The sequence below is a fragment of the Gossypium hirsutum genome, chromosome D13 (assembly GCF_007990345.1).
Source record: "Gossypium hirsutum isolate 1008001.06 chromosome D13, Gossypium_hirsutum_v2.1, whole genome shotgun sequence".
NCBI classification, from domain to species: Eukaryota; Viridiplantae; Streptophyta; class Magnoliopsida; order Malvales; family Malvaceae; genus Gossypium; species Gossypium hirsutum.
In genome coordinates, this window is record NC_053449.1 from 54,738,588 (window position 1) to 54,756,443 (window position 17,856).

Here is a 17,856-nt window from a genome sequence, read left to right on the forward strand (position 1 = left end):
AAGAAAAGAAACAAAAAGAAAAAGAGCTAAAATAAAGAAAAAAGAGAGGAAATGATTTGGTGGTAATTTGACAGAATCGATGTCTAACTTTGACTAGTGATATTTTCTTTTTGTATAAACTTCGGAATTCGGATCAGTCATTCATTTAACATGGGCGAATTTACAAAGATCATTTAAAAGGTTAAATGGAAGCCAGCAGCAGCTCACCAAAGCAAATGCTTTGCTTGTCTATGCCTAAATAAATACAATAAAAACACAACGTAATGAAAATGTCCATCTATGCCTATCACTACGTGTTTTACTTTTTCTTTTACAAATTAGGTTAATAAAAAATCGATTAAGAAAAGGAGATGCCAAAATGCCAACTAAGCACCACCATCCATGACCTATCTACTGTTCAAATCAAACTCCCCGACTTCACGCCATTCGTTCTGCACACTTGTATCTCCGTTTTCAGTCTCTTCATCATTCAAGAAAACTTCCGAAGGCTCCTTTTCATCCCGAGGTGCATTGTTCCCCCATCCGTTCATCATCTCATCAGGGTTTAAACCCTGTGACTGTTCTCCAATGTCATGACCATGAGATCCAAGAGCATTTGCTCTTATAGGTCCTTGGGCCATTATTTCAGCATGAGCTTGCTCTGCCTGAACCATTGCTGCCATTCGCAACTTAGCCTCATGAGCCTCCCGACTAGCCTTCTCCCTTGATTCTATTTCTGCTCTCAACTCAAGCATGGCTCTCTTCTCTTCCTGGAGAAGAGCCTGCTCAACCATCAACCTTTCCTCAGATCGAAATTCCCCTGCGGCTCGTTTGCGAGATATTATGTTGAAGGCAAGTGCCTGTTTCTCGAACGTCGCTGTGAACTCGGCGACTTTGGCAGCAATGTTGTGATCCCACTGCTGGGACCGAGATGGCATCTGGCCCGTTGTGTCAGAATCAAGAATTCTGTCATCCTCCTCTGCTTCATAGTCTGCTACAACATGGTAAGGTAGTAACCTACACGTTTTCATGAAATACACTTCAAAGAACATAAAGCACGAAAAAACTATTTAATCCCAGATGTTGTAGTGTAAATTCTTCAAGCATGAAGGGAGAGAGAACTCAAATTACTACTATTTTATCTAGACCTGGCAATACATGACACAGATACATGAATGTCTCAACTCCATTTAACATGAATTATTAATACCACAATTCATACAAATATAAAATACCTTAAAACACAACTATGACACAGTAAAATACACTATAAAGGTCTATTACCCTCCATGGGATGAAGTGATTCATGTGAAAAGCAAACAAATCTCGCCTTCCTATCCCTAACCATGTTCCCTATCTTCCAAATACGGTTTGCAAAATACCCTCAAACTTCGAATGAATGAGCTTCCATATTATTATTTCGCAAATATTCAACCAGGGTTTACAGATTGGTATTTTGCACCATCAAAAGAATAAATTTACTATTATTTATTATTACCAGGATAATTCAAAAACTCCATTGTAGCTATATATGACAGACATGCTAGTTTTTCATTCATTGTATGCCAAAAGGATTTTATTTTCCTAGAAGGATGGCCACTCTCTATTTCCATTTTTTTTCACTTCTCCATGTTATGTTTGAAGGAAATTAGGCCATAAAACTTGAGACATAAAAAGGAATACTCAAGACAGAGATACTTCGAATCATATAACCAATGCCATCCAAAGGTCAAAGTTAAATAGCTGGCTAATGTATTATCCTCAGGTCATGTAAACCCGTCCTCACATAAGTTATGATAGATAGTAACTACTTTCTTCAGTCCATACAACTCTATATCTATAAACTGAAAAGGAAAAAAAAAAAAAAAGGGATTATAGCCAAGAAAAAAAAGGAGGGAAAAGGATTCAGCAGGAGGGACAAGCAGAATTAGTTTAAATTGCATGCATGTATATGTATTTCCACATGTTCTCGTTGTCACAAGAAGCAAGACACTAAACAAATATTCAGTCACAAGAAATTCTGGAAGCCTCGATACTTAACTGAGAAAATGCAAAGTGAAGTCCAAAAAAATGGGTGAAACATCTTGGGTAAGATGATAGCAGCATATGAAAGCTGTACAAACACTAGTTAGGACACTAAGATATCATTTAATCACTCTGTCAACTCCATTTTTTTATGCAAATAAACATGCAACATGTGAATGTTAGCTGCTGATGCTTGATTTTTGACAACTCAGCTCAATGCAATCAAGAAGATACAATTCTTGTGAAAATAATTTCATGTAACTTTGAATGTTAAAAGAATTTCTTTTTTTTTTTCGTTCACTTTGTTCACATGAAACAGATGATAAAGCTGACCAGAACGAAACTGTCTAGTGGAACCGGTTCCTAACAGATGGAGTATACCTCCAAATATGAACATCTTATCTCCTATTTGCTAGGAAACCATGCAAAAGTTAATTTACCAAGTATTTGCCAGACAAATGTAGATAAATCCCATAATTCTTCCCACCAAATTGCCATGTGTCACAATGCATCAGCAATTTTTCAGTCTCATGCATATAAATCCCAATAAATTATAGTCTTTTATATGTCCTCAACCTTGGATGAACTAGACAAGAGAAAGATAACGAAGAAGCAATTACATGAAACAAATCAACATTATCTCCCACATAGTTTCTGGAAATCTCATTTACAATTGTATCCCACCAGCGAGAAAGCATCAAAATATCTGACATAACCTGTTCCTAAAACTTTATAAATGGCTCCATCATGTTACCATTACTGAGAAACTTATGGCAGTCACTAATATTCAGACCCTAATTTCTGTAGCAGATAAATCAATATACAATCTTTACATTATAAAACTGCCCAAATTTGCACATCAAACAGCAGGAATACAACCTTCGACTAGAAAATAGCAACAAGAAGTACTTAAGAGTTAATTTTCCAAAAACTGCACATGCTAGTCAAAATTCAATAACATAATAAAAAGAATCCATTATTTCAAACCATCATATTTTCATCCTTTTTTTTTTCTAAAGTTTGAACTCCCACCTTTTCACCTTTACTTAACAACAAAACAGAAAGGAAGAAATTTCTATTATATGGTGTCCAACAATTATCATTTTTTTGGCCATTTCCACACCAACCAATACATAAAAAAGGAAAATTTAAAGAACCAACAAAACCCAGAATTCCATTTCCTAAAAAGTTAGAGAATTAGCAGACAAACCTTTCACAGGCATCTTCAAGGGAAGAAAAGGGTCGTTTAAAATCAGGGTGACAAACACGCAAGGCATCCTGATAAGCCATCCGAAGTTCAGCTTGATTCAACGGCCGCATCTGCTTCTGCTGCTGCTGTTGTTGCCGCTGCTGTTGCTGTTGCTGTGATTGTGGGGGCTGTTGCTGTTGTTGTGAATTAGGAGTGGAATTAGGGTTAGGGTTAGGGTTAGGATTGGGGGTTGAATTAGGGTTTGGGTGGATGTTAATAGCACGATTGGGAAGAACACCAGGAGTAGTACGTAAATGGGCATCAATGTTGGAAGGGAAGCGAGAAATTGCCTGCTGCTGTTGCTGATGATGTTGGGCTTGTTTCTGAAGTTGTTGTAAGAGAAGCATTTGTTGCTGTTGCTGTTGCTGTTGTTGTTTCTGTTGGTGTAAGAGAAATTGCTGCTGCTGCCGCTGCTGAGGACTCATTGACTTGTCTTCCTCCATTTTTTTCTCAAAGCTTTGGTTTTGCTTTTGTCTTTCTCTGAGATATATTTGTGAAAATTATTGAGTTAATAATGTACTTTACTTTTCTGACATGGATTCGGACCAATTGTTAAGTCAACCCCCTCCTGTCCTACTACTTCGCTTCCTATCCATTTTTCTGTCGGATAATATATTATTTTACTAACGTAAAAACACCCCTCCAGTTCCTCTTAATTTCGAAATTAAGCAAGTTGATCCCTCTTATATAAAATCATAGCAATTCAATTTAATTTATGTCAATTTCAGGGAATTCCAATTAATCATAATGTTAATATTTCCCATCAACTGTACATTCTTTTGATTGGTATAATAAATTTAGCTCTTAAAGTTTACAAATCCTGTCAATGAGATCTTAATTTAACAAATTTATCTCGCAACATTTGTGTAGATGTTGAATTTATTGAATTTATTAGAATTAAGGTCAAAGTGACAAAATAGGTAAACATCGAAGGTTAAATTTATTATTATACCAATCAAAATTATGAACAATTGATGGAAGGCACTAATGCAATGCTTAATTGTCATTAGGTGCTCACTTTTGAAATTGACGGAATTAAATTTCTCAATTTTTCTAGAGGGATCAATTTGCTCAATTTTAAAATTGAGAGGGATTAGAGAGGCTTTATAATCTATATTATTTTAGTAAAGTAAAAGCATCTCTCCAATACATCTCAATTTTGATATTAAGTAAATTTTAATCCAGAATAATTTAAAAAATGAACATCTAAAAATAATTAATCACATTATTAATATTTTTGAAATTTTTTTATTTTAATTATCGTGATTAATTATCCTTAATTACTCACTATCCAATTTTATAGGGATTAAATTACACTAATTTTTTTAGAAAAACTAATTTACTCAATATCTAAATTGAGAGAGACTCAAGAGGTGCTTTTACCTTTTACTAATTTTTTAAAAGTATATTAAATATAATTGAATAATTGAATTAATTATCTTGTAAAAATTATATAATATTTAAAGATATTTTTATTAAACCTAACAAAAATATTTTTTTCTAAATTTGCGGACCACAAATCAAATTAATTATCGAAACTGATATGGATTTAGTAAAGTAATTAAGGGTGAGTTTGAATAGACGGTGGGTTTAGCTGCGGTTAGTGTAAAAACAATGATGATGGTAAAATTAAATATTGTAGCGATATTGTAGCATAAGATAAAAAGTAAAGTAAGCTAAATGCACTGTACCGTCCTTCCAAAACCCACCCTATATATCAGCATTTGAATTAATTTTTGGTTTTTTTTTAAATTTCTTAATCCTAAATATCATGAAACTTGTTCTTGTTCCAAATTTAGATGGATTTTGTGAGAGTTACTCGATTTAACTGTGACCATAAAATTTTAATTTAATAAAAATATTTTTTAATGAAATTAAATTAGATTGATTTGGATTCAGAGAGGTGAATATAATATAATACTAATTTTAAAAATATATTTTAAAAATAAAGGTAGAAATGTTATTTATTTATAGACAACAAACTCTATTTACTTAGTTTGTATTCTCTTTTCTATCTTTTTAAATAAAAATAAAAATATTTTCAAAAAATCAAAATCTAAAACTCTAAAAAAATAAAATATTTATATTAATTATCAAATAAATCAAAGCATTTTAATGAAGTTAAATTATTTTCTAAAATATTGAATAAATTTAATAAAATAAAAATAATAAAAAAGTTGATTTTAAAATATAATGAACGGTTTATCGATGAATATATTCTTTATAAATAATAGAGATAATTATTGAGTATTCCTTATATTGATTTCCTAGTAAAAGTAGTGGTTAAATTCCCAATTAAATTTAACTTCCTAGTTAGTATTGGATTACCAATTATTTTACCAGTATCTTTCTATTTATGATGCTTATTTTACTGCTTTGTTTTCTTAACCATCGAGTAGCTAATCGGACCATGCAAATACATCCATTGGAAAGACTCCCAAGACCAAGCATGGTTGGGACTATTGTTCAGTACATGAATGAAGAAATTGAATCATATTGTACCCAGTGTGTAATCTGTTTGGAAGAGTTCCAAGATGGGGATTGCTGCAGGGTTCTACATAACTGCAGACATCTATACCATCAACTTTGTATAGATGAATGGTTAGTGAAGGAGGCATGTCGTGGTGAAGTCCACTGTTTGGAACCAACTCCAACCACTGATCAGATCACTTGGAAATTGTTGTTTTTAAGAGAGATAACACCCATAATTTGGGTTAGAACGAGGGTAGTTTAAAGATGTTTGCTTTTCATTTTCTTTTATTATTAATATTCTATAATTTAACTTTTTATGTTTTATTTGTTATGTATATCTTAATTTTATTTCAATAATCTTATTTGCTTCGGAGTTTGATAGCGTGGAATTTGGCTGTCTAGATTTTGGAGGACACTGAATTTTGGTTATCATAGTTGTTAGAAAATTAATAGATTTATGTAAAATTTTTATACACATTTTTCTATATTTTAGGAATGTGTAAGAAAACATGTGATATGAATTTTATTAAAAATTCAATATTCAATACGATGAGAACTTTTTAAAAAATATTGAGGATTTACCGATTGAGTCTTAGTTTGATTGGCATAGACATTGTTACCAATGCAAAAGGATGTGGGTTTAAGTGCGTTGAAGCACATTATACTCCTATTTATGGGTTGGGGAAGAACTATGGGTAATTCTAGACTTTGTATCAAAAAGAGCATATATATATGATTAGAACCTATAATGAGATTGTTAAAAAAAATCGAAGAATTAAAAATATAATAAATTTTTATTGATTAATTTTTTATAGTTTATAAACTTAAAATGAATTTCATATAGAAATTGTTTTCTAAATATAAAGAATTTATAAGTATTATATGTTAATAAGATATGAGGTGGGATAATTATAATTATTATGATTGATGAAATGTAAAGTTTTATGATGTCTCTTAATTGTTTTTTTATTTACTTGTGTACATTACTTTATGATATATAATATGATCAAGATTGTTGAGAGATGTTAGAGTTGTGTGACTTGAATCTCATCACTTGTTAAAGAAATAAAATACAATGGCAAAATAAGGGGTTTTGTAGGGGCGAAAGGCCAAGCCGCACAAGTAGAATCCATATATAACTGCACTTCTTCTATTTGATATTGATTAGAATAGGGTTTTTCAACATTTAAATAGATGTAGTCAAAACTCTTTTTGTATCATTTAGTTTTCAACATTAGTGAATTTCTCATCCCGTGACTTTTTCTCGAAAAGATTTCTACAAAAAATCTATCCGTGAATTGGATCGTATTCATGTGTGGTGTTGCAATGGTGTTTTATAATGAAACAAAATCTTGGAAATATTTGAAACAGATAGTGTGTTCGTAATCGCAAATAGTTTTTTATCACTTTTAAAACTTTTCATTCTAAACTATGCTACATAAGATTTAACATTTTATTTAACGGTTAAAAATTAATTATCTTAGTAATGGAAGGACTTTATTAATTTAACTTCAATAGTTGAAGGATATAAATAGAATGTTTTATAGTTTAGGGACCAATTTAGAATGACGACTATAATTTAAGGATGTATGGCATAATTAACTCATAAATAAAATAATAGTACTAAAAAAAGGAGGATTTTATATTAAAAGTTGGATTGCATTTTGTCCTCTCTATTAAAAAATTGGGCAAATTAGTTTATATACGTTAAATCAAAGAGCAAACTTGTCATTTTGTTAAAAATTTCATCCATTTTTACTGTTAAAAATTAGTTCCTATACATCAGTATGAGGTACATGTGATAACTATTTGGTTATTTCACCGGCTACACCCGTTTTTAACAGCAAAAATAGATGAAATTTTCAATAAAAATGATAAATATGCTCTTTAATCCAACTTATAAAGAATAATTTCCTCATTTTCTGAATAGAAGAGACAAAATACAATCTTACTCAAGACTTTTATAATATATATATATATATATATATATATCATTTGTTATTTTGCTTGTGAATATAACATGAAGTTGTTAGTGTTTGAATTGATAAATTAGTGGTATAAGAGCAATGAAAAGATGAATAGATGTGAGTTTTATTGAATTTAATTAGAGGGGTTTTGGCATTATTAAAGCTATGATGTAGCACATCAAACATTAATTGGATTTAAGAAGAAAGACAAGGGTATCGACAAAAGCAACCACCAAGACAAACTCCGATGGCTTCATCTCCATGGCGTTCCTTACATAAATTCGAGCATTCTGGGTTTTTGCAAGGTCCTGCCATTTTTATTCCTTCACTGCAGCTGCGTCCATTTTCCGTCGCTACCACCTCTTTCCCTGCTTCCCATTATTTCCACCGTTAATAATTTGATTCAATATCTAATTTAAAAACACTACATATTCTTAATTTAGGCTGTTTCATTTATCAAATTATATTCACTAGAAAAGAATTTCAAAATGATTATAAAATTATATCTAAATAAAAATTGAGGATACATTATAAAACATAAAAAATTACTAGAATCTTGAACTCACACCCCCTACACACGATTGATTCAACAATTTTGAAGATACGATAAACACCTTTAATTAATAAAACAAATGTTAGAGCTTTTTCTTAAATGATTATAATGTTTTCTTTATTTTTTATAACCTGGTTTTTAGTTTTCTACACTATACGTAAATAAAAATAATTTATAATTTAACTTATGACACTTTAAATATTATTTTGATTTCTTCATATCCTTTTATGGTCCATGTTTAGGGTTTGAACATGTATCTCTTTTTGAGAATACAGTGTGCTTTATCATTGCACCCAACACTTGTTATATATTACCCAACAATTGAATAAACTGATTTAAAATCAAAACCAATCATTATCTAATCAATGCTTTAATAATTGTGTTTTGATAACTTTATTTAAGATGCTACCTTACCAAAGATTACTAATATTTTTGGGGTTTAAATAAGTTTAAAATTTTAATAATAGTTACAATATTAAAGAGAGCTAAATAAAATACAACTGAAATGAATGAGAAAATATAGTGAGTAGGGGATTTTACCAGTAGAGAAAAGAAGAACCAACAGGAAAAGTAGAGCAGAAACTTGGGAATTTTTCATGACTTTTTCTTTTTCTTCTTCTCTTTCTTTTTTGTTTAATGGAAGGGAAGATGCAATTCTCCTAAATTTATAGAGGACCTAGTTGGCAATTTTCTTCAATTTTTTTCCTTTTTAAATTTGCTTTAATTGGCAAGAAATCTTGTGTATGCAATTATTACCATAAAAGTAAATAATTTATTATTTTGTGGGTGTTTCCTAAGACGTTAGAAAATATAGACATCACATATATAATAAGAGTATTACATGTTATTATTTGCTATTAAAAATGGTCTAATTTGGTTAAGGTTTATTGGGTTTTAGTTATTAAATAAAGTATGTGTCAAATATCTGTAAATACTCTATTAACTAATTTTTGATTAATGATGGAATGATTAGAAAATATGTTAATATGCAAAAGTTATATATTAGGGTTATAGTCCCCAAATTATATATACTTTAACTTTTCTAGTATCTCATCTTTAGAAAAGAGAGAGTTACGTTATCTGAATTACTTGTCTGTTAATTTGGAAGATCAAAACCAAAAGATCAAAGATTCTAAGAAATCAATGGATTCAGGTGCGCTTCCGCATTTAGTTTTGTTTTTGATGATTTGACATGATAAATCATGGTTAATAAAGTTTTATATCAGATCTTTTTTTTACGGTTCTTACAAGTGGCACCTGAGCCTCGTTATGTTGAACCATTGAGAACAAATTGATTCTTTGTTATTTTTGGATTGACCTCTCCAATCTTTCTTGATAATCAAACCTAGTCAGTTTTTCTAGTACAATAATTTACTCTCTCTATTAAATTAACTTTTTCGAGCTGCTTTTGTGGTGATTGTCTTTGCATGGTGTGATTAGCTACTTCATATCTTTATTGGTGTGCTAATAAAGTAAAAGAGAATACAATATATCACTACAATTATACACTACACTTTAATTTGATAGTACAATATATCACTGCAGTTATACCCTACAATTTAATTTAATAGTACAATATATCATTAAAATTATACCTTACAAAATATTGAAAGATAAATAAAAAGCAATAAAGAACACTAAAAATTTAAAGATTTTTGGCAAAGTACACCTACGTCCTCGGACACTACCAAATATATTTCAGTACAAAAGATACAAGTGCAATATTACAAAAAATGAGAGGGAAAAAGTTGCCTTAAGAAGAATATGGCAAATTTGGGGATAATTTAAAGATGGAAAAACAACCTCTATTTATAATAGTACAAAATCTCCACAACTTTTTTATTTTTTAAATGTAGGATTGTAACACCCTATACCTGACCTGATTGCTGAGCTCGAGTAATAGGACGCTACACCAATGTCTCTTCATCAACAAAGCATAAAATATCTCATTGACATAGGATTAACATCATAATCAAATAACTAAATGAGGTTTACGTCTAATCTCCCCTAGACAAAGTTAAAATTTTCTAAACATACAATAATCAACCTTGTAACAAGTTAAAAGTATGCTTAAAAACCATTTAACATAAATTTCTAAAAGGTCACATAGGTATCGATACTCATTCAATGGTATCGATATTTTTAATAAGGGGTATTGATACCATTTAGAAAATCGACACCATTTTAGCATTTTGTTTCTCTGCAAAAGAATTAAAACCCAACAAATTTTCGATACAAATAAAAAAGTATCGGTATTTTTGCCTCGAGTATCGATACTCGAGAAATGGTATCGATACTAAAATGAGTTATTGACTTCCTACACATTCGAAATATAATGGAGGCATCGATACTAAATACCCAATTATCGATACATTTGCACAAAACAACAAAAATAACACCAAAACAACACATTAACACAACTATACCTATACCAATTCAACATGCATATTAGCTTCAAAGTTTGGCATAAAAAAATAAATGAAATTACAACTCAAAGCATCATTTATAGTTTAAGCTAACCAATACCAATAAACTAATGTCAAACATCTATAAATTCTTTGAGTAAAAAAATTAAGTAATCATCCAAAACATCATAGCAGTATTCAACCAACAAATCAACCACATTGCCTTATTCCTACAATTCAAAATAATAGCTATAAATCACCTATTGAAATGCTAAATCTAACTTGGATCACTCCTTTGGAATTTTTGCACCGCCTCACACCGCACCGCTAACTGTCTGCAATGTTTGAAAAGAGTGGGTGAGCTTAAACAAGCTCAGTGAATGTCAGAATAACCACAAAGTATACATAACATCAAAGGTTAAATAAGAGCATACTAAAACACCTTTACAACCATTTTCTAACCAAGTCAAAATAACATATTCACTCTTCATTAAATCATAAAACTAGTATATACTCTCACACGTAATTACACATTACTATGATGACATGCTAACATATTCATACAATATTAATCAACTCATTTAGCTTATTTATTCACATGTTCATGCATACATCACATATCGTAATATCACTTTTTATAAAATCACATTTAACAATAATTCATCAAGACAAAACAACGTGTTCATGCTTTAATAACAAACTAGATTAGCTTATATATATTCACTTGCATTTACGCACAACATTTCCATGTATTAATCAATTAATGATAATTTGGCAACTTGGAAACATGAAACATAAAAGTGGACTCTGTAAGGCCCAATTTTATGCCCAGGCCCGAATATTAAAACAAGATAAACAACAGTCCAATTACAAAGGAAAATAACAAGCCCAATGTAGCCCATGGCCTGAAACAAAAATTAAAAACCCAGCCCATACAACATTAACATTTTCGGCAGAAAGATGCCCCAAACCCTAGCGCCGCATGCCTCGCGTGGCCTCCTCGTCTGCCACGCCCAGCTCTCCATGCCACCATGTCGGCCACCTGCTCCTCTGTACCACCATGCCTCTGTCACCTCCATTGTGCCCATCCCATGCAAAGGGACAGAACAGAAACAATAGGAAATAGGATGAAAAGGGGTTATAAAAACCCGAATCAAAATTGTATCAAATGGGGGGGGATTTTTGATTTTTTGGGGATTTTTTCCTTTCATTTTCGATTGTAACATTACTTAAAAATACGAGAGTAAAAGCAGATTCAAGCAAGAAAAAACACCCGAAAACAGAAAAGGCAGTCAGATCTAAGGTTTCTTTTATTTTTTATTATTCAAAAACTCATCTATCATATATCTTTACATAGCATAAGTTTATAAAAAAGGAGTCAACAAAAAAAATAAAAAATTTTTACCTTTCCGGCCACCGCACGCGGTGGCCGGCGCCGGCGCCGGCGAGCCTCCGGTGGCCGTCCGGTGACCCCCCCTTGGCCGGAAATCGCTCCGTGCCCTCCCTCTCCCTCTTTCTTTCTTTTTTTTCCCTCACCTGGTCTCAAATGAATTTTTCAAAAAAACTTAGCTTTTATAGGGGACCAAAACGCACCGTTTTGGTCCCCCCTGTTTAATGATAAAACGACGTCGTTTCGGACGTGGGGCGGGTCGACCCGACCAGCACCAGGGCAGGATCCGCGTGTTTTTGAGCGGAAGGGCTATTTGCGCAATTGGCCCTTCCGCATTTTTTATATTTCGCAATCAAGTTATTCGTTGTTTATAAATTGACCCTGAAATCTATTACACTTTGCGATTTAGTCCCCCTTCCAACGGTGTCGTTTCAAGTGTTTGGATAAATTACTTATTTGATCCCCCATAGTTTAACGCGCGTTCTGATAAGTCCATTCTCCTTTAATTTCTTTCAAAATTCGCCCCAAAGATTTGGTTTTAATCCAATCTCATCCCTTTTTCATCTATTTTTTTTCCTTAAATTTCATAATATTTTTGCTGTTTAATTCAATTTTAAATATTAATTGTTATATATATAATATTATTATCATTGTTGTTTTATTATTATTGTATTATATTTAACTATATATATATTTTGTTTCGTTTCTACTATTATATACATATATTATATATTCTTTAATATTAATATTTGTTCACGTATATATATAGGTATTTTTGTGTATATGGTATTATTTTCATGTATTCATTTATTTATATCATTTTTTAAATAATTATATTAAGTATACACTTGTAAATATCGTGCTATTTCCCATTATCTCATACAAATATCTTTGCATTATTCGTCATATATTTCTTTCATTTTTATGTATATGTTTTTAGATATCACAACATTTATATATTTTCGCATTATGTTACGTATACATTTTTTATCTTTACTATTGTGATTATTAGTATATGTTTTTGTATTTATGAATATATCTTTAATACATATAAGTATATATTTATTATTAATAGATGTTTTCAACATTATTATTATGTATATTATGTGAATACTTTAACATTATATTATATATGTATTTATATATATTACGCATATATATATACCCCTTTTTTAATATTATATTTTTACATATATATGTAGATATACGTACTTATACCTACTTAAATATATTTTTTCACATTTCATAATTCTTATATACTTACATATATTTATGCATATTTTACATCATATACATACTTATATATTTTATACTCTTAAAAATGCTTTTTGTATATTTCACATATTTATAATTCACATACATATATTTTATATTATCACGATTTGTAAATATATAAATACACATTTACATTTTTTATAATATTTACCGATTTTATATATATGTACATACTTATCTATGTTTTCATATTCTGTAATATATATATATTTCTTATTTTATGGCTTTAAATTATACATGCATATATATATATATATATTTTACATAATTGTATTTATTGTCATCATTGTTATTTGGTGTTTGTTTATTTATCCATGTACACTTGTGTTTTTTCTAAAATGTTAGTTCTATTTATTTATTTGTATGCTTTGTTTATGTAATCGCCTCGTCATTTCTTTTTGCCTATTGCATTGTTGTTACTCATTTTACTTTGCTCACCTTGTCGTATTCGTTATTGTTTTGTCAAGCATTGACACTAAACACCAAAAGGAAAATTTTTCTAAATAAGGCAATATTTCGCGTTTGGAAACTCGAGAAAACGTGCCCTAACGTGCTGGGTTTCGATTTCTCGTTTGACTAAATAGCAAAATATCCTCTTAAAGCTTCAAAGTATGGTTTCATTAAACTATAAGGTGATCTTGGTTTCGATGGTTTAGAGTATCGTGTCCTAACGTGCTGGATGTGATATTCCTTCGGAACAAGAGAATCTTCTGTTTCAATTCACGATATCAGATTTTCTTTTAAGGATCGCACTTTTTAAAACTCTTCAAATTTTCAATTTTCGACACTAAGACACTAATTAATCAACTAGGTACCAATTTTGGGCGTATCGAGGGTGCTAATCCTTCCTCGTGCGTAACCGGCTCCCGAACTCATTTTTCTGAATTTCGTAGACCAAAATCGTTGTTTTAATAAAATTAAATCATTTATTAAAAACAACCACTTTTTGAGGTGACCCGATCACACCTCGTCAAAAAAGGATTGGTGGCGACTCCCGTTTTCATTCTTTTTTAAATCCAAGTCGACCCCGTTTTCATCAAAAAATGGTGTCAACAGCTTGGCGACTCCACTGGGGACAATAAGAGAGTCAAGCCACGTGTTGATTATTTCTTGTCTTTTTGTTGAAAGTGGAAAATTCGATTTAAATTTACGATCCTTCCATTGCATCTCTTTTGTTTTGAGTTACATTTTTATCGTGTTCTGTATTTTATTTTATACCTCTGCACATTCCATTGCATGACCGTTGGTCACACCTTTTAAGTGGGAGTGAGAAACTACGCCTTCGTGAGGTTTTCACCTCCGCATGGGATAGTGAATCGCTTCCGGGATACATCTGTACCTATGTCTTCGTGAGATTTTCATCTCCGCATGGCCATAGGGAAATGTATTCCCCTGAACTGAACTCGGTCCATATGAGCCTATAATAGGTGAGGATCGAGGAATCTGCTGGTTCAGGTACCCTTACTTTAGAACCAAACCACACATAGCGAGCCATAAGAACCCACCGAGATAGAGCTATTCCAGACCCTAGTGCTTACCGAATAGATGCTTTATTTATTACTGTTTACTTTAAATCCTAGCTCTAATTTGCTTTGTTTGTGATTGCATGGCATTTTCATTTCAAAAGAGGTGTCGATTCACGTTCAGTATAGATAGAAAGCTTATCATGGAAAAGAGGTTTCTTGATAAAGTAGAAGACAATGCAGCTGTACGATTATGGGCTGAGACGATGTGGAGAGAGAAAGGCGATAGTCTTGCAGAAGGGTACGTATCAGAGTTATGGGACTTCACCCGTATCAGCGTAATCCAAAATGATCTTCGAGAAATGAAGGAAATATGGGATCAATGGGACGACGGGACCAAGCAGATGTTTTACTGTGACTACGGGGACTTGCTTTACTTACTTGGTGTCAAAGTGGACAAGCATTTATTCCGAGCCCTAGCCCAGTTTTGGAATCCTGCTTACAGTTGTTTCACTTTTGGAAAAGTGGACTTGGTGCCCACCGTGGAAGAATATACGACCTTGCTTCGGTGTCCAAAGATTCAAATTGACAAGGCCTATTCTAGAGCTGCTAGTGTCCCGACATTATTAAAAAATTGATGAGCATTACAGGGATGAGCGAACAGTGGGTCGCTGCCCGAATCCAACAGAAAGGAGACAGTAAATGCGTTCCTTGGAAAAGCTTGCGAGATTTAGTATTAGCACACCCTGATGTGAAGAAAAGAGTGGATGTCTTCGCTCTAGGTATCTATGGATTGGTAATTTTCCCTAGAGCTTTAGGGCACGTAGATGAGGCCGTCTCTGATTTGTTCGATCGGCTTAGTAAAGGAGTCACGCCCATCCCGGCAATCTTAGCAGAAACCTTCAGATCTCTAAGCGCATGTCGAAGAGCAGGGGAGGGAAGGTTCATCGGATGCGCACAGCTACTATTGGTGTGATTCCATAGTCACTTTTGGAAGGTGGAAAATGTCTCCTATCGAGTCTTCTCAGAAGACTATTCCCCATTGAAGGAACAAGTTGCTACACCATGACGAGACGACATCACGGAAGAGAAGTGGATGACGATTCTCCAAAATCTTCAGGAGGATGACGTTGAATGGAAAGCTCCTTGGATGGTACCCGACGAGATCCTGTATCGATGTGGGGATTTCGACTGGGTCCCTTTACTCGGAATTTGGGGAGCTGTCGGTTATGCCCCTTTACTCGTATTAAGACAATATAGATCGAGACAGTTCATACCAGCAACACAAGGGCTGGCTCAATGTGAGTTTTCTTATAAGGATGAAAACTACAAGAGAAAAACTCGAGAAATATCTAACGCTTGGAAACAGGTTCACCAAATGAAAAGATTTACCGTAGGAGCGATGGCAACTTCAGAATATTATGGGTGGTGGAGTAAAAGAGTCAATGACAACATCCCTAAGCCGAGGGAAGATTGCGTTCAGTCTATAGAGGAGCATCTACAAGTAGTTCCGTCAGAATTAGAGATCATCAAACGAGACTTTGAGAAAAGAAATTCTGAGTTGGGAAAGAGGATAGAACAGTTAGAAGAAGAAAGAGTGCATTTGGGATTAGACATCGATATCCACAAGCTAGAAGCCGAGAAATTAAGGAAGGGAAAGAACAAAGCTGAAGAGGATTTGGATAGTCTAAAAACAGATTACAAGAAGCTGCGATTGTCGATGAGAACTGTCGGTCTGGGTAAAACGTCAGAGCAGTGGCGACAAGAGATCAATGAGGAAAAGAATAGGGCCGATCAGTGGGAAAAGAAATTTCAAGATGCTCGAGCTCGAGAAAACGCTTTGGAAAGGAGTTTGTTAGAGTGCCGAAATGAGAAGGCAGGATTAAAGGCCAAGGTGGCAGAGCTAGAAAAGTCACTTCACTCGTACCGTAGTCGCAACTCCATGATCGAATTAAGAGCAAGCTTAAATAAGATCGAAGAACTGAAAGGAAAGGTAGAGGAGCTTGAGGACGCATTACACAATTCTGAGCTACGAATGGAGCTTCTTGAGAGGAGTAATGATCAATGGCAAGAGCAATTCCATCATTCTCAAAGGCAGATTAGAGATAGAGATTACGTTATGGGCGAAGCTGTGACTCAAGTGCGGGAAGTGGCTGATCATCTGCAAACATTAGCAGTTCAGGCCGATGTATTGAGTTTAAAATATGAGTCAGAATCAAGCCGAGGTCGAGATTTAGCTTGGCTTCTTAGGAAGGTTAAGGCTTTGGGTATAAAGGCGAAGCCGTATATGTAATTTATTTTATGTAAAGAAATTTGCTTTCTAGTTGAGTTTTCTAATGAAATTGAATTCGAATCAATGCCTCTTTTTTTTTGCATTCATCTCATACATTTGCATTACATCTCATAAAATGACCCTAATAAAATTAAATTATGACAGTTACCCTAAAAACCAACAAAAATCTAATCAAATATCACTACGGTACTCGTCGCCAAACAAAAGTAATGGATCAAAGGTTGGAAAGATTGGAACAGTTGCAACGAGAGATGCAAGATCAGATGCATGAACGACTGGAAAAAATCCAGCAGGACATGTTAGAATCCCAGAACACTGTGATGAACCAATTAAAGCAGTTATTGGCTGGAGGAAATAACAAAGGAAAAGACCCCGTAGTCGATGCTGGGGAAGATCACGATGACCCTGTTTATCCTCCAGGTTTCACCCCAACTAACGTCCAAGCACAACCAGTGGTGTGCCCACAGAGGGTACCGGTTACCATTAGACCTCAATATCTGCCTGGTGCCTCGGTACCATTGCATTTTCAAATGGGCTCAGGTTCTAATCCCGGGGATAATCCCACTAATCCTGTGGTCCCGGACCTCGATGATGTGGCAGAAACAGAAAAAACAAGAATGAACCTGCCAAAACAACTAGAGGACCGATGTAGATGGTTAGAGGAAAAATTTAGAGTCATGGGGAACATCGACTATCATCGCGGGGTTGACGCCAAGGATCTGAGTTTGGTCCCTGATTTAGTACTCCCACCTAAGTTCAAAATGCCGGAATTCGAAAAATATAAT

General features: G+C 33.1%; 1 protein-coding gene and 1 long non-coding RNA gene across 2 annotated transcripts; both read right to left on the reverse strand.

The window, feature by feature from the left end:
• Nucleotides 1-107: 107 nt before the first annotated feature.
• On the reverse strand, nt 108-3,831 carry LOC121225141 (PH domain-containing protein DDB_G0275795). The gene is made up of 2 exons (XM_041109157.1): nt 3,215-3,831; nt 108-996 (listed from the first exon to the last, which is right to left on the reverse strand). The coding sequence occupies exons 1-2, from the start codon at nt 3,694-3,696 to the stop codon at nt 387-389; spliced, it is 1,092 nt and encodes a 363-aa protein (XP_040965091.1). The 5' UTR covers nt 3,697-3,831; the 3' UTR covers nt 108-386.
• Nucleotides 3,832-7,794: 3,963 nt separating this feature from the next.
• Nucleotides 7,795-8,887, reverse strand: LOC121225142 (uncharacterized). Its single transcript, XR_005923037.1, has 2 exons — nt 8,786-8,887; nt 7,795-8,060 (listed from the first exon to the last, which is right to left on the reverse strand). It is a non-coding gene; the product is annotated as an uncharacterized lncRNA (long non-coding RNA).
• Nucleotides 8,888-17,856: the final 8,969 nt, after the last annotated feature.